General features: G+C 44.0%; 1 protein-coding gene across 1 annotated transcript in view; it reads left to right on the top strand.

Annotated features, from left to right (window-relative positions):
* Positions 1-21,258, top strand: part of RSU1 (Ras suppressor protein 1) — a 107,692-nt gene that overhangs the window by 26,804 nt on the left and 59,630 nt on the right. The window contains exons 4-5 of the mRNA XM_061586075.1: positions 16,602-16,722; positions 18,863-18,981. Coding sequence (XP_061442059.1) covers positions 16,602-16,722; positions 18,863-18,981 — 240 coding nt within the window. The remainder of the gene's footprint in view (positions 1-16,601; positions 16,723-18,862; positions 18,982-21,258) is intronic.

Below are 21,258 nucleotides of genomic sequence, written 5' to 3'. Positions count from 1 at the left end.
AGGCATTTCTCCAAACCACTGAAATATCACAAACCATACAGTCGTACATTCTCTTTGTACAAGTGCCATTGAAACTACTAACAGTTCAGAGCTTGGAAGTAACTCGTTATTTTTAACGAGTTACTTTTAATTCGTTACAATTTTAAATAACGAGTGGGTAATTCCATTACATTTGGCAAGTAACGTAACGAATAGTAATTTCCCTACTTTTCAGCTTCAACTTTAACGTTTCCACGTTAGGTTGGACGTTACTTGGGGGCGGGAACAAGGGGAAGTCAGCTCCTGGCTGTGATTGGTTAACACAAGACATGTGCCTCACACTGATTGGACCTCTGCGCAGACTGTCTCTTCCCTCGTGATCTGTGTTAGGAGGCATGAGGGAAGAGATGAATAGGCAGGGGGAGCCTGCTAGCGTCTGACTCTGAGAGGAAAAAATGGACGACGGAGGAAAAAGCCAGGGCAAGGACAACAACGGAGGAGAAGGCTGCAGCAGAATGGCGAAGAGCTGTGGAGGTGAGTGACGATTATTTGTGTGTGTGTGTGTGTGCCCCGGTGCGTGTGTTTTGGGCTGGAGTCTCTGGTTTTGGGGGGGGCTCCGGCTCTCTGGCTACCACCCCTTACTCTCTGGACTCTCCGCTTCAATTTAAAAAAAAATTAAGTTTCTAGGTGGTCTAATTCCCGAGATATACACCAAAACGTACCCCCCCTGCAAAACTTTTTTTAAACAGACCATGCTCTAGCTACAACTCCCATCAGCCCAATCCAGTGCCCATGCTGGCTGGGGCTGATGGGAGTTGTAGTTTAAAGTAACTTTTCAAAGCTCTGGCTGCAACCCGGCCCTTTCATGATTGTGAGTAAAGTGCAGACTTGTGTTTGTGTTGTAAATCTCTCTTCCTCCAACCCTATTTTTAAAGAAATTAGGCAGGGTTTATCACAGTTTTTATTATGTAGGAAACTAATACTCATTTTTTTAAAAAATGAATGAAGTTTATTTGTTTTTATTATTTTATTTATATCCCACCCTTCCTCCCAGTAGGAGCCCAGGGCAGCAAACAAAAGCACTAAAAACACTTTAAAAATCATAAAAACAGACTTTAAAATATATTTAAACAAAACATCTTTAAAAACATTTTTAAAAGCTTTAAAAACATTTTTTTTAAGAAAAAGTTTAAAAACATATTAAAAAGCAATTTCAACACAGATGCAGACTGGGATAAGCTCTCAACTTAAAGGACTTGTTGAAAGAACAAGTTCCTTATCACTTGAGGCTGCAGTTTTCCCTGGTTGAGTAAGCCCCATTGAATACATTGGGACTTGCTTCTGAGTAAACAAACATAGGATTGCACTATAAATATCTTTACAGGTTATATAAATAAACATATTTGATAGTCATGCTTATATAAATATTTTCATAGAATCATAGAATAGTAGAGTTGGAAGGGGCCTATAAGGCCATCAAGTCCAACCCCCTGCTCAATGCAGGAATCCAAATCAAAGCATTCCCGACAGATGGCTGTCCAGCTGCCTCTTGAATGCCTCCAGTGTCGGAGATCCCACTACCTCTCTAGTAATTAGTTCCATTGTTGTATGGCTCTAACAGTTAGGAAGCTTTTCCTGATGTCCAGTCGAAATCTGGCTTCTTGCAACTTGAGCCCATTATTCTGTGTCCTGCACTCTGGGATCATCGAGAAGAGATCCCGGCCCTCCTCTGTGTGGCAACCTTTCAAGTACTTGAAGAGTGCTATCATATCTCCCCTCAGTCTTCTCTTCTCCAGGTTAAATATGCCCAGTTCCTTCAGTCTCTCCTCATAGGGCGTTGTTTCCAGTCCCCTGATCATCCTTGTTGCCCTCTTTTGAACCTGTTCCAGTTTGTCTGCATCCTTCTTGAAGTGCAGAGACCAGAACTGGACACAGCACTCAAGATGAGGCCTAACCAGTGCTGAATAGAGGGGAACTAATACTTCACATGATTTGGAAACTATACTTCTGTTAATGCAGCCTGATATAGCATTTGCCTTTTTTGCAGCCACATCACACTGTTGGCTCATATTCAGCTTGTGATCAACAACAATTCCAAGATCCTTCTTGCATGTCGTACTGCTGAGCCAAGTATCCCCCATCTTATAACTGTGCATTTGGTTTCTTTTTCCTAAGTGTAGAACTTTTACTTCCACCCAGTTTTGTCATGCTGTGTCCCTATAAGTATCCAATTGCATACTATGGTTGTACAATACTTCCTTTACATTTTAAGTATGCCTTGGGGTAGTCATGGTTCTCCATTGTTTTCATCCTGAGGGGCAGATAGGCTGAGAAATGGTGAGTAGCCCATGGTCACCCACTACACTTTATAGCTTATTTTCATTTTGAAAAATTAATTAAAACAATTTACATGCAGGCAAAATTTATTAAGTGGATTCACACAATATGTGTAAAGCACATCCAACTCGCATTTAAAGCGCATGACTTCCCCTAAAGAATTCTGGGAAGTGTCATTTCCCCCTCACAGTTATAGTTCTCACCGCTCTTAACAAACTGCAGTTCCCATGATTCTGTGGTGGGATTCATGTGCTTCAAATGGGTGTTGAATGTGCTTTAAAGGAATGGTGTGGATCTGCCCTAGGTATGATGTTCATTCAAGAGTGAATTGAAAAGAACAATTTTAAAAGATACTTCTTACTCTTACTCATTTTTCAGACCTCTTTCTGAAGTAAAGGGTCAAATCTGTAAAAACATTTGGAGCAGCCACATTAAAAGATAAGGGCAGGGTATTCCAGGCAGGGGGTTGCCAACCCTGCTTGGATATGGATGTCTTTGCAGAAGAACCCTAGTCAAGGTTTACCAACAGCACAATCCAAACTATATCTACTTAAAAGTCAGTCCTGTTGAGTTCTATGGGGCTTAATCCCTTAGTAAGTGTGTTTAGAATTGCAGCCTTCAGCAGCCTCCATCTTTACTCCCCAAAGCTCCCATCTAACATCTCCACAACACTAGGCTCCTTTGTCTCTGCTGTGGCCTTCTGGTGACTGCCCTAGCCTGAAGGCACTTAACCCTTCTTGCTGAAAGCAAGTAGGCGTGATTAAATGTTCCCTACCCAGGCTCATATATATAAAATATAAACGGCATTTTGTCAAAAATATTTTTGTCTACATTTTATACCTCATCCTTGGTTTTCCAAGCTTGGCATGGAATGCTTCTCATACAGAATTAATTTGAAATGCTGCATATTTATTATCATAATCATCATATTCAAAATAAAAAATATATGTACCGCCTTCAAGTTGATTTCAACTTATGGTGACCCTATGAATAGGGTTTTCATGAGGCTGAGAGGCAGTGACTGGCCCAAGGTCACTCAGTGAGCTTCATGGCTATGTGGGGATTTGAACCCTAGTCTCATTTTGTTCTCACAACAACCCTGTGAGATAGTAGGTTAGACTGGCCCAGGCAGGGTTATTCAGTGAGCAAAAATGATGCAAATAGGATCTCTTTTAATTGTGCTATCGACCTGCTTACTTCCACTCTGACTGGGGCATCTTGCAGCATGGGGAAGAGATGGGGGCACATCACAGCTGAAGTTCACCCACATAGGAGCATTATCTCTTGTTTATTACAGAGACGCCTGTTGCAGGTTTTGCTGCTGAGAGCAGCAGTCAGTTAGTGCGGCCACTTGAGTCACAGCTTGTTGATCCTGAGGAGGCAAAACTAGAAAGTGAGGTTCAGAAAGGAGGCCCTGTGCACGAGGAGGAGGAGGGCATGAAGCAGTGCCAGTTGCCCACAGCCACATCTGCAGAACAGCAAGTACCATGGTTTGGCTTTGAGAAAGCGTGTACATTTGTGAGCCAGAGTGGGAAAAATGTTGTTGTACGATGCAATTACTGCCTTCCAAGGATCAAAAATCTGAGATCAGCTGTTTCCTCCTCATCCAATGTGAAGAAACATTTTGAGGTAAGCCTTTGTCATGCTGGTCCTCAAAGAGTGCCCATTGTCTATTTATGTTTAAATTGTGAAGTTCCTCTTCCATTTTTTCTTGGATTCATGCTTTGTTCTTCTTCTTCAGAGGGCACACCCTGAGAAGCTGAGAGCAATTGAAGAAGCAATAAAGGCAAGGAGACGTGGCCTTCCTGAACCAATGCATGACACCCCTCCTCCCAAAATGCTGAAGCAGCAGCAGACAACCCTTGAGAGGTGGGGATCTGGCAGGGATCTGCTTCTTCTGGCAGCCTGCGTACACCCTCGCTTCAAACTAGATCGGCTGGAATTGTGTCAGGCCACCACCCATATCAACAAGTAAGAACATTAGGGAAGCCCTTTGGGTGGATTACTCCAAGGGAAATGTTGTCTCAAGGGTGGCATCAGAGGGCTTAAGGTGGTAGGCAGGGGCTGGTCCTTTTCTTCCTGGGGCTCCTCATCACAACCGTGGGTTGCTGCAGGTAATCCTTAAGGGTCTGCTGTGCTGCCCCATGAGTGTGATGATTTGGTCACCTTCCTACCTTCCATGTCATCATCCACAGGCTCAGGCTGGACCCTGAACCAGGGGACATGACAAGCATCAGGAAATGAAGAGCAGATGATGGTTTCCTCCCACAAGGAACTCCCTCCCACAAGATCTTCGGCACATCTCTTCCCTGAATATGTTCCGCAAGGCCTTAAAGACCTGGCTTTTTCAGCAGGCTTTCGGGACTTCTGGGGAGGCTTAATATTCTTCTGTTTTAAATGCCTCCTATTATGTATTGTTTGCTCTTATAATTTATATATTTCACTGTATTTTTATATTGTATTCTGCCATATTTATTGTATGTACGTCGCCTAGAGTGGCCACTGGCCAGATAGGCGACACATAAATTAAATTTATTATTATTATTATTTATTCCTAACATATATGTGTTAACATATCCTCTCTCTTTCTTAGATACACAATGGAAGCCTTGCTGAAAGCCGAAATAAAGATGGGTGTACTTAATGAGGACAGTGATCAGTCTTCAGATAAAGACCAGGAAGCAGATGACTTAGAAGATGACTTCTTTAACTTTCTGCCCCAGGGCAAGAAGTCAGCAGTGGACACTGCTGAGGAGGAACTGGTGAGGTACCTGAGGTCTCCCAGCAGGGAAGTGTCATCACTCCATGGCTTTCCACGTGTGCTGCGGTGTTTTTTGCAGCACAACACAGGCATGCCTTCAAGCGCCGCAGTAGGACGCCTGTTCAGTACTGGTGGCAACGTAATGACTGTAAAAAGACATTCCTTGTCTGACATGCTCTTTGAGCATCTTGTTCTTTTGAGACATAACAGAAACATATTATAAAAGCATTTCAAGTGTAAAATTTGATTTCAAGAGTTGGGGTATCTTCATTGCTTGGGGGGATGTGAGATTCTGTTATGCCATTATGTTAATCTTATGGATAATTTTTTTTATTCTACTACCCCCTGTGTGTGTGTGTTTATTTTTAATATTGTTTTAGGCTTCTTAGATGTGCAGCAGCCAAGGCCAGCACCTTGTAGGAGTTTTTTTAAAAAGTAACTGAAATGTAATTGTAGTGATTACTTTTGAGAAAAAGTAAAGTAATCAGTTACTTTCAGAGCAATTGTAATTGTAACAGTAATTACTACTTTTTGGGCCAAGTAGTTGTAACTGTAATTTATTACTTTTTAAAAGTAATCTTCCAAGCTCTGTAACAGTTACATGAGGGCACAACTCTGTGACATCAACTATTGTTCACGAAAGCAAGAATTTGGATATGTGACATATTTATGGCATTGGTGGAGAACCTGTAGTCCTCTAGATGTTGTTATACTCCATCTCATGTTAGTCCCAGCCATTGTGACCAGTGGTCAAGGATGATGAGAGGTTGTGGCCCTCAAGATGTTGCTGGTTACTCAGACCTGATTTATGGGCTGCGATGCTGTTTCCCATAGCAATGGTCTTGCTCAAAATGAGCATGCATATAAAAGTTCAGTGATTGCCAACCTCCCAAATAAGCACAAGGATTAGTTTTGCAGGGTCACCCACTTTTCAGAACTTTGTATGTCACTATTACTTGAGCGTAACAATCTGACACAAGCCAGACTATATTTCTGTCCTTGGTCTACATGTATTCCATAGAAGATCCAGAATACTCTAGCTCAGGGGTATCCAAACTGATGTCCCTGCAGATGTTGCTGGACTCAAACTCCCATCATCCCCAACCATAGGTCATTCTGGCTGAGGCTGATGGGAGTTTGAGTCCAGCAACGTCTGGAGGGTACCATGTTGAATTCTCTAGTTTTAACCCAGAATATATTCAAATATGCAGTCATTTTCCAGAAGATGAAGCGTTTATTTGAAAAGACTTTTGCATAAAGTGTTACCACTTAACACCGAAGTGACTTGAGAAGGAGCATTCCATTCGTGAATGTGTCCAGAGTCTGCATAACCTAGCCTTAATTCCCATCTAGCATCATTTGTCCTGTTAAATTGTACTGATTTAGCAAGGAGAGTAAAATAATCTCTCATCCTGTCAAAAGGACCAGTGTCTACAGAACAGGGTTTAATTGCATTATGGAGTGTAACTGAGAAAGTTGCATCCTGTCTGCCCATGTGCATTTTTAGATTGCAGAGAAAATAAAATAAAACCCTGATTAGAATTGTGTAAGGAGGAGTGGGGATGTCCTGGCTGCCTTTGCCCCCTCCATCACATCACTGTACCTGACCCTACTGCCCTCCGCAGATTGGAGGGGTAACTGCCGAAGGGGTCAGCCTCTTGTACTCACTCAGGCGCCTGCATGGTTTAGAACCCTGCTCACTTAGGGCTCAAAATAACACAGAACCAACACAAGTATGGCAGGCTCCCTGCTTCAGAAATCACCCCTCCCAAGTGTTCAGGGATGGGTGCAGTGATGCAACACAGTGGGCAGGGCTGGCCAGCATGTCCCCTCCCTCTCCCATTACCTAAGAGGAAACTAATGCCTGAACAGGACTATGATCTTATCCAGGGGTTGGAAACCTCTGGCCTTGGGGGTGAGGCAAATGTGGCCCTCCAAGCCTCTATCTGGGCCTTGGGATTTTCCCCTGGTCACACTCCCTCCTCGGCCACACCCTGCACTGGCTGTGCTTCACACCCTAGAAGGGAAGGGCCATAGTTCAGTGGCAGAGCATCCGCCTCGCATGTTGAAGGTTCCGGCTTCATTCCCTGGCATCTCCAGGTTGGGCTGGGAGAGTTTCCTACCTATCAGTGTAGACAGTACTGAGCTAGATGGACCAACAGTGTGAGTCACTATTAGGCAGCTTCCTGTGTTCCTGTGAGTGGTTTTGCCTGGCTGGAATTTATCCTTGAGCCTTTTGTTTGCCTAGATGGCGGTGTGTGTAGAAGCGCTTAGTGTAGTAAAGTAAAATTTACATTCATTGCTTTGCCCACTTTTGCCTCTGGCCCTGCCCACCACTGAGTTGTGGCCTCTGGATGGTTACGCAGAAGGCAGTGCAACTCCTGGGCAGAAAAAGGTTCTCCACCCCTGGTCTTAACAGACTTGGGTGACGACAAAATGCAACAAGCAACACATAATGCCACTAGAAATGCTTTGCTCTAAAACTCTGTTCATAAAATACCTAAAAACAGTGTGTCATATATATAGCACTTATTTATTTATTTATTTATTAAATTTATTAGTCACCCATCTGGCTGGTTGTCCAGCCACTCTGGGCGACGTACAAGATAAAAAAACAATACATTAAACGTTAAAATTTAAAACCATAACAGTAAAAACCTAACCCACCCCAAAAGCCTGCCTGAAGAGCCAGGTCTTCAAGGCCCGGCGGAAGCTCATCATAGAAGGGGCATGGCGGAGATCATTTGGGAGAGAGTTCCACAGGGTGGGGGCCACTATTGAAAAAGCCCTCTCTCTAGTCCTCACCAGTCTAGCTGTTTTAACGGTAGGATCGAGAGAAGGTCTTCTGAGGCTGATCTTGTTGAGCGGCATCCCTGACGATGCTGGAGGCGCTCCTTCAGATAGACTGGGCTAAAACCATGTAGGGTTTTAAAGGTCAAAACCAACACCTTGAATTGGGCCCGGTAAACAACCGGTAGCCAGTGCAACTCCTTCAGCACTGGAGTGATGTGATCTTGCCGGCGGCTGCCTTTCATCAGACAAGCCGCCGCATTCTGTACCAGTTGCAGCTTCCGGACCGTTTTCAAGGGTAACCCCATGTAGAGCACATTACAGTAGTCTAGGCGAGAGGTGACCAGGGCATGTACCACCGGTGGGAGCAGATGGTTGGGGAAGTAGGGGTGCAGCCTCCGTATCAGATAGAGTTGATACAGCGCCGCCCGGCTCACAGCCGAGACTTGAGCCTCCATGGACAGCTGGGAGTCAAGAATGACCCCCAGGCTGCGGAGCTGGTCTTTCAGGGGCAATCGTACCCCACTGAGCACCAGGTCCACATCCCCCAGCCTTCCCTTGTCTCCCACAAACAGTACCTCGGTTTTGTCAGGGTTCAGCTTCAGCTTATTCCTTCCCATCCAGCCACTCACCGACTCCAGGCACTTGGACAGGGTTTCTACAGCCAACCTCGGTGAAGATTTAAATGAGAGATAGAGCTGCGTGTCATCTGCATACTGATGACATTGCAGCCCAAATCTCCTGATGATTGCCCCCAGCGGCTTTATATAGATGTTGAACAGCATCGGGGAGAGGATGGAACCCTGTGGCACCCCACAAGTGAGGGGCCAAGGATCCGAGACCTCATCCTCCAATGCCACTCTTTGGTACCTACCAGAGAGGAAGGAATGGAACCACTGCAGTACAGTACCCCCCATGCCTAACCTCTTCAGGCGGTCCAGGAGGATAACGTGGTCAACGGTATCGAAAGCCACTGAGAGATCCAGGAGGACAAGGAAGGTGCATTCGCCCGTATCCCACGCCCTCCTCATATCATCTACCAAGGCGACCAAGGCTGTTTCAGTCCCATGTCCAGGCCTGAAGCCCGATTGAAATGGATCCAGTTAATCCGCTTCCTCCAAGTGCGCTTGCAACTGTTTTGCCACCACCCGCTCAACCGCCTTGCCTAAGAATGGCAAATTTGAGACTGGGCGAAAGTTGTTCAGATCTTGGGGATCCAAGGAGGGCTTCTTTAAGATTGGTTTTATTACTGCCTCCTTGAGCGCTGATGGCATTACTCCCTCTTCGAGAGATGTATTTACCACCATCTTGATTCCCTTCGCCCAGTCTATCTTTGCAGCTCATAATGAGCCACGATGGGCAAGGATCGAGTAAGCAAGTGGTTGGCTTTAAGGTTGAAAGCACCTTGTCCACTTCATCAGATGGAAGAAGCTGGAACCGATCCCACACCACCAGAACACCACTGGTCACCTCTGGCTCGCTCACTGTGTCCACAGCGCACGGAATAGCACTCTTAATACAATCGATTTTCTCCGCAAAGTGTTTAGCAAACTCGTCACAGGAGGCCTTGGCATGTTCCATTGGTTCCGGAGCAACTGGACCGACCAGGCTCCAGACCACTTGGAACAGTCTCCTGGGACCGCACTCTGCAGATGCAATAGAGGCAGCATAAAAATCTTTTTTTGCTGCCCTTATTGCCACATGATAGGCTGCCACAGCCGCTCTAACATGTGACCGATCATCGTCAGAGCGAGATTTCCGCCACTGGCGCTCTAGCCGTCTCACCTCCCGCCTCAGAATTCGCAACCGTGGGGTGAACCACGGTGCCGTCTGAGCTCTATTCAGGGGGAGAGGGTGTTTTGGAGCCACCCAGTCTAATGCCCCGGAGACTGCGGCATTCCACCCCTCCACCAGGGTCTCAGCCGAGTGGCTGTGTGCATGTTCCAGAGAGTCCCCAAGCGCATTCAGGAATCCATCAGGATCCATCAGACACCTGGGGCGGACCATCTTAATAGGTCCTCCACCCCCACGGAGGGTTTGTGGCACTGAAAAGTCCATCCTCACCAAGTAGTGGTCTGACCATGACAAGGGGGTGATGGATGTACCCCCAATTTTCAGATCACTCCCCTCCTCTCCCGAGACAAACACAAGGTCGAGTGCATGACCGGCTACATGGGTGGGCCCCATTGTAATAAGGTGCAGCTCCCAGGAAGCCATGGTTTCCATGAAGTCCCGAGGCGCCCTAGTAAGGATGGCCTCTGAATGTACATTGAAGTCCCCCAATACCAGCAGGTTTGGGGACTGTACACGCACAGCCGAGACCACCTCCAGCACCTCAGCCAGGGAGTCCGTCATGCAGCGGGGTGGACGGTACACGAGCAGAATCCCTAGACTGCCCTTTGGTCCCAATCTCCACTACATGCAGTCTGCCACCTTGGTCTCACAGAGAGGAGGTCTGGTGAGAACCAGGGACCTTCGGTAAATAACCGCCACTCCCCCTCCCCGACTACCGACCCTTGGCTGCTGTGCATACAAGAACCCAGCTGGACACATGGCCGCAAGGATAGGAGCAGCAGCCTCATCCAGCCGGGTTTCCGTAATATATGCCAGGTCCGTGCCCTCAATTAGGGTGGATCAGGCCCTTGCAATATTAGTTCTTCAAAAACAGCAACATAAAAATATCTGGATGCTAATATAAAAGAATTATGCTGAGACCACAGCAATCTAAGTCTAGTATTTTTGTTAATATTTCAGTAGCAAGACACTGTTAGATAAGGACACATTGTTTTTAGGTAATAAGAACATAAGAACATAAGAAGAGCCTGCTGGATCAGGCCAGTGGCCCATCTAGTCCAGCATGCTGTTCTCACAGTGGCCAACCAGGTGCCTGGGGGAAGCCCGCAAGCAGGACCCGAGTGCAAGAACACTCTCTCCTCCTGAGGCTTCCGGCAACTGGTTTTCAGAAGCATGCTGCCTCTGACTAGGGTGGCACAGCACAGCCATCATGGCTAGTAGCCATTGATAGCCCTGTCCTCCATGAATTTGTCTAATCTTCTTTTAAAGCCATCCAAGCTGGTGGCCATTACTGCATCTTGTGGGAGCAAATTCCATAGTTTAACTATGCGCTGAGTAAAGAAGTACTTCCTTTTGTCTGTCCTGAATCTTCCAACAAAAGGTATTTTATAAACATTTTAGAACAAAGCATTTCTAGTGGCATTACATGTTGCTTGATGCATTTTGATATCTCTCTATCTAATTTCAAATATAGCTAACCCTTTTCTCTCCGTTGTGGCTCAGATGAACTGTCCCCCGTGGCTGACATTAACCCTGGGAGAGAAGGGCCCATTAGTGCTTGGGACTACAGTGGGAAAAGAGAGGGGTTAAAAAAACTTCCCATACACATGTTTTCTCCTCCACACCTCTGCAGGCTATTGGATGTCTTAATAGCCAAATAAATAACTTCCAAGTGATTTTAAGTTTAGCGTTGCATGTCATTTGGCCCTGGATTCACACTTGGCTGAACCATGCCCTCATTGCATTGTGGCATTGAACTTACCGTATATTCCGGCGTATAAGACGACTTTTTAACCCTGGAAAATCTTCTCCAAAGTCAGGGGTCGTCTTATACGCTGGGTGTCGTCTTATTAGGGTTGCCATGTTGCCCGGATAGCCGGGTTTTACCCAGATTCTAAGCATGCCACCCGGCGCCCGGCTAGCCCCTTAGGTGGCCCGGATTCTCAGCTTTCATTTTAAAAAAAATTAAGTTTCTAGGTAGTGCGGTTCTCGAGATATATATAAAAACGTCAGGCACCCCCCCCCCGGTTAAATCTTTTTTTAAACTACTGTATAGCACTTCGTAGCTTTAACCCTGCCCGTTCAGGATTTCAGCCAATCAGTGAAGTGTTTGTTCGGTGGCAGTGTCTGCAACCTCATTGCGAGGCCAGAAAATGGTGGTTTCCCCTCCTGTTTATCTGAAAATCTCATAAATTGGGTAGGTATATACATTTCAGTTTTTCCCCCTGTTGTGTGTAGGAGTCAGATCCTGAGCAGTGTTTTGAAAACCTTCCCAATAGTTGCTTTTGTAAAAGCAATGCTAATCCCATATGCCCAGAGTAAATCCCATTGAATTCAATAGGACTTACTTTTGAGTAGACATGGTTATGAATGTGCTGAAAATCAATGGGACTTTGGAGTGAATGTAAAAAAGAATTGTGTTTGTGTTCTCTTTCTGCCCCCCCCCCAGTCCTATTTTAAAGCAAGTAGGCAGGGCTTACTTAGGTATTGCAGTTTTTATTCTGTAGGAAACTAATACTGATTTTTAAAAAACTAATACTGATTTTTCTGCAATGACCAATTGGTTTGACAATAAACTATTATATGGGCTGTATGTATTTATACATCTGCAGTGTGTGCGTGTGTGTATGGAGTCTTTCCAACACCCCTGTGAGGTAGGGTTGGAAACCAAGGCAGCTCACAACAAGAAATAAAGCCATTTAAAATCCAATAACCATAAAAACAAGTATAAACAGTTGCAAAACAGTGTAAAGTGGCATGATTCGGAATTTTGGGTTGTGTGAATGAAGTTGCTTATCACTTGAGGTTGCATTTCTGTCCCTGTTTGAGTAAGCCCCATTGAATACGCTGGGACTTGCTTCTGAATAAATAAATGTAGGATTGCACTATAAATATCTTTACAGTTTGTGTAAATAATAAATATATTTGATAGTTATGCTTATATAAATATTTCTTCATTTATCATATTTTTGGTTTTTGGTTAGGAATCCTGACTGGTTGTGAGATGCTTAGTTTTTTGCCTTATAGGAATCTTGTTGTGGTTGGTATGGTATTACATTTAGGAAAGTGTTACTGCCTTCTGTGTTTTTTTTTTCTATTGCATTTCACTTATCTTTAACCTCACTCCGTTACAGCCATAGAAGCAACAGCAGCATATGCAAGATAATTAACTCCCATTAGTGATAAGAACAAGAATTTATAATTATTATTTCAATTAAAACAAGAGGCTTATCAATACTTTGAAGAGGACCAGATATTTATTTTCTTTCTGAGCCCAGGACTGGGTCTTTCATGATGCCCGGTGTGTGTGTGGGGGGGGGGGAGCAGGAGAGTAGTCGATAAGACAGACATCCTGGCATTGATAATCGAATTAGCAAGGTATGTGTGGGGTTGTTGTACACTTCCAGGCTCAGTTTCATTTTGAGTATGGAGGTGGAACCTGTGTAGATGTGGTTATCAAAGGGAGAAGAAATTTTGAGTTAAGCAAAGCTCTGCTTTTATAAAACCTAAGAAACATACAGTACTTTGAATGTCTGAGTGCCTGCACCAGTGGAATACTGGAGGAACTTGTAAAACTTGCTGCAACAGTATTTAGAACTGAGCATGTGGTGTGAAAGACTCCTTTTCCTAACATTTTGGCTTGTTTTTCTCTGATTGTGTATTTTTATTGTTTTTACTATATTTGTAAGCTGTGCTGAGCTCTGTTTTTAACAGCAAAAGGGCAGGATATAAATTCTCTTAATCAATAAATACTCCATAGTGTTGGAAACTAGAGTCTAGGCATTTAATGTTGCTTTTAAAAAAAAGATTTCTCACATCTTTCCCCAGTTTTTGGTGGTAATTCCTAGGCACAAAAACAAAACAACTGGACAATCCAAATATTAATATTTATAAGTTTATAAGTGACAGTTTTCCTGCTAAGTACCTGCATGTCATAAGCAGGGGTAGTCTTATACGGCGAGTATATCCCAAACTCTGTATTTTAACTGGAAAAGTTGGGGGTCGTCTTATACGCCCAGTCGTCTTATACGCCGGAATATACGGTAATAATGTAAACCAGGTTGAAAGCCTGTTTAGTGGGAAAGTTGCATCTACATAGATGACAAATCTAAAACAGAATAAATTTCATAAATAATAGTGCATGTGTCCAACTGATGATGCAGAGATACAGTTCTGGGTTGAGATTGCTATGACTTTGTCCTCAAAGATGTTAAGAGTGGTCATCTAATGATTTTTTAAAAAAATATCACAAGAGGAAGAATGGATCCTGGCCTTTATGTAGAGTAGGAGAACCTGTGTCCCAACTAGGGATGGGATCTGTTAGGTGGTGCCTCTTCAAAAGCATTCCATCAACCTAACAGGCAATGTTGATTTGAGTTTGTTCTTTGTCCGCTTACTGCTGTTTTTACCGGTCCAATTTTTCCCCTCTACAAAAATATTGATATTAATATTGATATTTTCTTCCAAAACATTGATATTTTGAAAGGAAATATCAATGAAAGAAAGAAAATACTAGTATTTTGAAAGAAAGAAAATATTGATAGTTTGAAAGAAAATATTGATAAAGGAAAGGAAAGCAGTTTTGCTACTGCCTCCTTCTCCACTGTGACTGAGGCTGGTCCATGTTCACGTGAGCATGCAGGCAGAGACTGGCTGAGGAGGAAAGCAGTTTTCAGTGCCTCCCCACCTCCTTCTAGAGTCAACGTGGTTGAGACTTGGCATTTTTTCCTCCTGTTTGGACTTTGGATTATTGGAGTAGTGGGGGCTGGCAGAGAGAGAAAAAGAGCTGTAATGTTGTGCTGTGCTGTGAGTAAAAACAGTATAAGAACAATATATTCAAAAACCAGTGTCAGGAGAAAGCCACTGAAGCTCGGAGCAAACAGGATTGCTCTGCAAAGATGGAGAATACACAGACCATTGAAAAATCTGGTGCTAAATCCAAATTCAACAGAATTCTTGCCCATCCCTAGTCCCAACAGATATTGTTAGACTCCTACTTCATCAGCCCCAAGTCAGTATGGCCAATGGATGTGAGTCGTAGTTAACCAACATCAGGTGGGCCTAGGTTTCCCATCCCTGATGTATTTCAGTATTCAATATTAAATGATGTAATGATGATCTAGCAAATGAAAGACTCATGTAATGCCGTGTAAATATTTGTTTCATATGGTTTAATGGGGTGGGACGCAATTCTGATGCAATGGGATATTCCCCAAATAATAGTTTTGCAAATTATTCAGCTGTATATATTGCTCAATCTACTATCTACATTGCTGTTAGACAGCCTGATCCATTATCCAGCTAACTTGAGCTACAAGGATGCAAACTAATTATTCCTATAGACTTCCGTATAGCTGAATGGGCATACATTTTAGGAATTCAGTTTATCTGGGATATAGATCATGTTAAAATTGTGGTTTGGGGTGATAATACAGTGGAAAGCTTGAATGGATACAATCTCCCCAACACATAAATATTATCCGCTTGCTTAGATTTTGCTTTAATAACTGAACATGAAAATTAAAGCTATATAGATCCTTAATCTTTATCTGAATAGTAGTATTCATAACATGCAGCTGGATTCCCCCTTCCCCTCCTCAATATTTCTAGGTAATAACCACACATTGATCTGTTGCTAATCTGATGTAACCTTTTTGTGTGTGTATTGATCACCACACTTGCCTCCTGGGATATGAATCAAAAACTGGCCTGGCCAGTTCATTATTTAAAGTTGAGCCTTAATTGTTGCAGTTTAGTTTAATTTTAAATGAATGTCCAATTGGATAATAGATTATTTAAACAGAAATCCAAATAGGCCATTATATTTGGAATGAATTTTTGCTTCCATATTATTCATGAAGGTGCTAAATAAAAATGTTATTTAGGGCATCCACATGATCATTTTATAGCATGAAAATGTGCAGTTGTTCCCTGTGGGAATCCAGGTGTCCCTTGAGACTGTATTTTTGTTGCAAGTATACCAGCATTCCGAGAGACTGTGTGGTGTAGTGGTTGTTGGACTATGACCTGGGAGACTAGGGTTCGAATTCCTACATAGCCATGAACCTCACTGGGTGACCTTGGGCCAGTCGCTGCCTCTCAGCCTCATGAAAACCCTATTCATAGGGTTGCCATAAGTCAGAATCAACTTGAAGGCAGTACATTTACATTTACATGTTATACCAGCATTCAGACTGCAGCATACAGACCCATCAATGCCAATTGTTTATGCATATGAAATACGATCTTGTAATTGTCTTGGGCACCATGACCACACTCACACCATACATTTGTTCCACTGTTATTCCACTTTAAATAGTCATGGCTTCTCCCAAAGAAACCTGGGAAGTGTAATTTGTGAAGGGTGCTGGAGTTTTTAGGAGACCCACATGTTTAGTTATATTCAAACATGGGGTAGAATCCAATGGGTGTCCATGGAAGAGATTTTGATCCCCAAACACCTTCCAAAAATTTGTTATTTGGAGTTGGGGGACTCTCCAGAACAGGGTGGAAGATGACATGGGGGTTTGCATGGGGAAGGGGAAATTGGCAAAAAAACCCACAATTCCTCTCCTCCTCTTCCATTTGCTGAGGTGTCTGCTGGATCAAAAGCCCTTTTGGGAGTGGAAGGGCACCAGTTGGATTCCACCCATAAGATCAAACAAAGGTTTTATGTAGTGTAGTAGTCTTGCACAGGAGTCTACCATCTGCCTTTGGGAAGGCGGGTCAGTAGCAGCCATCCCTGGTTGTCCATCTCCTGCATCTTGTAATCAAGGGTGTACTTTCCTTTTAACAGTTAGGAACCTGCCAGTGAATAAATTCTCGTGTGTGAATTGGTGTAACCCTGTTTAGACAAGAATTCTGGTCCTTAGAAAACATGGTGATGTGTTTTGTGTGTCTAAACCTTTTTAAAAAAGGACAACTGTCTTTCTCTTTACAGCTGTGCCTCCAAACGTTGCAGACTTAAGGAATTTAGAAGTACTCAACTTTTTCAACAATCAGATTGAGGAGCTGCCTACTCAGATTAGTAGCCTCCAGAAGCTGAAGCATTTGAACCTGGGGTACGTAACAGTCCTGGTTAGTTGCTTGGAAACTCTGTAGGACAGAGGTAGGGAACCTCAGACTCGGGGGCCAAATGTGGCCCTTCAGGGCTTTCTGTCCAGCCCTTGGAACTCTCCCCAGGCCACACCCTTCACTGGCCCCGGTTTGCATCTGCAGTGCTTTTGTTTGGCTGGAATGTGTTGTTGAACTCTGATAATGCCTCTTCCTTGCCTAGATGGAGGAGAGTCTAGCCTACTGTACATAGGTTACATTTATTGTTTCTCGTCCACTTTTTTCCTGTGGCCCTGCCTACCACGTGCATGTGGCCTTTGGACAGTTGTCCAGAAGGAAATGCAGCCCTCAGATTGAAAAAAGGTTTCCCACTCCAACTGGGGGAAAAGTCTGTTTGCCTGCCATTTGGGCATCTTCTAACTCTTCTTTTGAAATAAGTTCAGAATAACAAGAAAAAAAATCCCGTTTGGCAAAGCCTCTGAGTTTTTTTTCCCTAGCGTGAAAACAGAAGTGCATTATCTATCCTAATGCTCTAAATATCAATTATGGCAGAAATTATATACTGGTGTGTGCATCCCTGTAATTTCCCCCTTCAGTTTCTGGCCTCTTTAAACTTTAAACCATTGTGATATCCATAATGAAAGATTGCCATATTGTTGTCTGCTTTTCATTCATTTGCATTGAAATATTCATCAGGAGATAGCAATTTAATAAGCATCTGTGTGCTTGCCTGTTCTACATTCACAGCCATTATGGAAAGAAGAGAGAGGCTTTGCACAGAGTGGCATGAATGTCGCTTGAATTTTTGTTATGTTTCCCATCCGTGCCTTGACGATGGGCTGCACTACAGCCATTTTCATAAATGGCTACTAGCCATGATAGCTATATTCCACCTCCACTGCTAAAGGCAGTATACCTCTGAATACCAGTTGCTGGAAATTGCAGGAGGGGTGTTGTATTCAGATTCTGCTTGTGGGCTTCCTGTTCACATCTGTCTGGCCACTGTGAGAACAGGATGCTGGATTAGATTGGCCTTTATTCTGATCCTGCAGGGCTCCTATGTTCTTGCAAGAATGCCCAATTTGGAAGCAGAACTCCGTTCATGGTTTGGATTCAAGGCAGTTATTTTTTTTTTTACAGTTACAGAACTGGAATTGACCTGCATTGAAATATAGACGCTCCTCAGCCCTCTTCAGACATTCAGTCTTATTGCCTGAGGGTTAAATGAGAACTGTATTTGCTGGTTGCAGCCCCACTGTTTCATCTTCTCGTGGGCCCTCTTCTTGGGGAAGGTCTGAAGTGGGGAGCCTGCTCTACATACAAAGAGCCAGAAGCCTACATACATAAAACAGCCTCTCCACTGCAGACTTTCCCTCCCCTCCCCAAGCACGTGAAGTGTGGTAGTGACATGATGAAGGGAGTGGGACCAGTGAGCGCAGCCCTTCCCTTCACCTCATGTGATTCTGACCACATGAGGATTGAATGCCTGAGCAGGCTCTTGTTATTTTTGGACACCATTTATGTTGAAATAATTACTGACTGACTGACTGACTTTGGGAGTTTCCAGGTGACCTGTGTGTTAAGCATTAATTCTGATTAGTTTGCTGGGAGATTAAATGATGTTGGCCATTTAACGAGCATTAATTCTGATTAGTTGCAGGGAGGTGAGATGACATTGCTTCCCATGCTTTCCAGTGCAAATCCCTGTCACTTTCCTTATGGCAAAAAGTCTGATCTTTTGGGGAAGCAGGTTTGTTGCATGAGACCTCCCAATCAACTATAACTGCGCAACTTGAATTTGCCTGTATGTGACTGAATCCCGTCCAAAAATAGTGACAGCCTAGAAGCGTCCTTTTTCTTACTTTCTTTTTTTTAAAGGGCATGGTGTTAACAATTCTGAGTTCTTATGGGACTGTTTTGTCTCTTTGTATTTTTTTTTGGCAGGGGAGGTCATACTTTATAGGCTTTTAGATTATTGTATTGTTGGCATATTGTCGTCTTATGCAGCATCCTAAGCACTGTATAGTAGAGAATGTGGTCTATACATTTTAAAATAGCTAAACAGAGAGAGACAAGTTACATATACTATATTAAATGACATTGCTGCTTTTATATCCCAAATAATATCTTACAGTCTTCTCTTATTAGGATGAACAGGCTCAACTCCTTGCCACGAGGATTTGGCTCCTTACCAGCTTTGGAAGTTCTTGATTTAACTTACAATAACTTAAATGAAAATTCCCTGCCCGGAAACTTCTTCTATCTAAGTAAGAAACTATTTCTTTCTTTTTTAAAAAAAAGACTTTAAATCATATTGAAAAGTTGCTTTGCTTTCTGCAGGTGAAATTTATTTGAGAGAGAGTGAACCCTAAAAAAGTGTATTAGAAAATATGCCTCCTTTCTGTGAACTGTGTTGAATATTTCTGCATAGCTCAGCAATCTCTATCTTTTGATCTATGGTCATCTGATATTGGTGGGTCTAAGTGGACACCTAAGAATGTTGTATGAGCTGCCTCCTTAGTTGTGTTTTCTTGAATTTTATTCTGTATCATACTGAGCTAAAACTTTAGCAAATGCAGCACCCAGCAGGGACAGTGAAGAAGGTCACCATGTGAGGGAAGAAATGCTAGCAACCATGTTGTGATCTGTTTTCCTTGAGTTTCTTTTTATTAGGGCTGGAGTTAGCATGCTGCATCCTCTGGCAAATGCAGGGGCCCATGGCTGCTAACACATGCCCTGAACCAGCTGGGCCTGTGTTTCACTGCCACCCTTTGCCACCTGGCAAAATGACTGCTGCAAATAAGCAAGCCATCCTTTTAATCCAAGGGTAGTCAATGTGGTGTCCTCCGGGTGTTGTTGGACTTCAGCTCCCGTCAGCCTCAGCCACCATGGCCAAAAGTCAGAGGTGATGGACACTGTAGTCCAACAGCACATGGAAATCACCATGTTGACTTTCCCTCTTTTAATCACTCCCAGGTGTTTCTGATGTCGTGTTGCACTGCAGCAGAGGTGGGGAACCTCTGGCCCAAAGGCAAAACTTAGCTCACTAGGCCATTTCCCCCAAACCACTCCCACCTGCCCCACACATACATCCTATGTAACATGGAGTTGTGGGGCAGATAGACATGCAGGTAGATTGGCTGCTCACACACCCAAACCCCGCAGAAATCAGGATTGAACTCAATTGAGTTCAGTCCTGCTTGGTCACTATTTCCCTCACCCCCACAGGCCAAATTTGACAGGTAGGCAGGATCACCTACTGTCAATCACCTGACATTATGACATCAGATTACTGATATGTTGGTGGTCCCACCCATCTGCCAAAATTGGCCCATGAAGGGGATGATAAAGATCTGGCCTGCCAGCCACCCCTGCATTCAAGTGACACTGTGATCTCGTCCACATGACATGATAAGCTGAACTACGAGTTACTGAGACCGTGCGAACTTGCTGGCTCGCAGAGAGGAGCTCACCACCATGCTGCTCCTTCCTGGTTATTTTAGCACGGCATGGCAATCAAGCCAAGGAATGGCTTAGTGTGGTCAAGCTGGCTTCTCACTAACCATCTGCTGTAACTATGGTTCATTCTAGGCTGTAGCTCCTGGTTACTGAGAAGAGAGCTTAACACCAAATCTCGGTTCTGATGACACATGAAACTAAACCTTGGCTTAGCTCAGCAGGACATGACAATAAAAAGGATCAGGGAGAAGCAAAGCAGTGTGAATTTGTGAAGCCTTAGATTGGCTTACAGTGCCGTGTGAACTAGACCTATGTCAGGGGCATTGGAGGGGGATTTAAAATGGAAGCTGGCATGTTCACTCAGTGTCGCTGCTTTGCAGCAAAAATAGTTATATATATATATATATATAAGGGGACCCATCCATGCACACAGCCTGCCTGAGTGGGCTAGCTGGGCCCCATTTAATGGAGTTTTTAAGTCTTGACACTCAGCAGTGATTAGCAGAGTAGATGTCTGCACTGGGCATTCAGGTGAGGCTTTTTTAAAAAATAAGATCCCCTCCCAATCTCCCTAATGTAGCATCAGGAAGGTTTAGAAAAGACATCCCATTCAGGGCAGTTGCCCAGCACACCTCCCAGCTAAGAGGTGCTGGGCGGCTGCATTGAACAAGTGACTGAATGAGCTTTTTATTCCCTTCCAACACTGCTACATCAAGGGCATTGGGGCAAGAATAAAAAGACAGCTCGCTCGGTGCAGCTGCCTGGCTTGCCTCTCTGCCGAGAGGTGCACTTGAGTGACTGAGCCATTTTCTGATTTCCTTTCCCTGACGTACGATCGCTGCACTGGGCGTAGGGAAGATATAAATATACGGCACTCGGTGCAGCCATCCCTCAGCTCTGCGCCCCACTGGCTGGTAAATCAGATGCAGGGGGCGGGGGAGGAGACCACCAAGAGCACTGTGCCTAGGACCTCTTCTCCCCACTCCCAAAAAACCCTGGAGCCGACCCTAATAAGTATGTTCTAGGTCTGTTCATGGTCTGAAGGCATATCACGCAGCAATGTTGCTGAAGCTAAGCAGGGTTGG

Source organism: Rhineura floridana, chromosome 10 (assembly GCF_030035675.1).
Source record: "Rhineura floridana isolate rRhiFlo1 chromosome 10, rRhiFlo1.hap2, whole genome shotgun sequence".
Taxonomy (NCBI): domain Eukaryota; kingdom Metazoa; phylum Chordata; class Lepidosauria; order Squamata; family Rhineuridae; genus Rhineura; species Rhineura floridana.
Note: the sequence above shows the minus strand (reverse complement) of the source record. Positions and strands in the feature narration are given on the sequence as shown.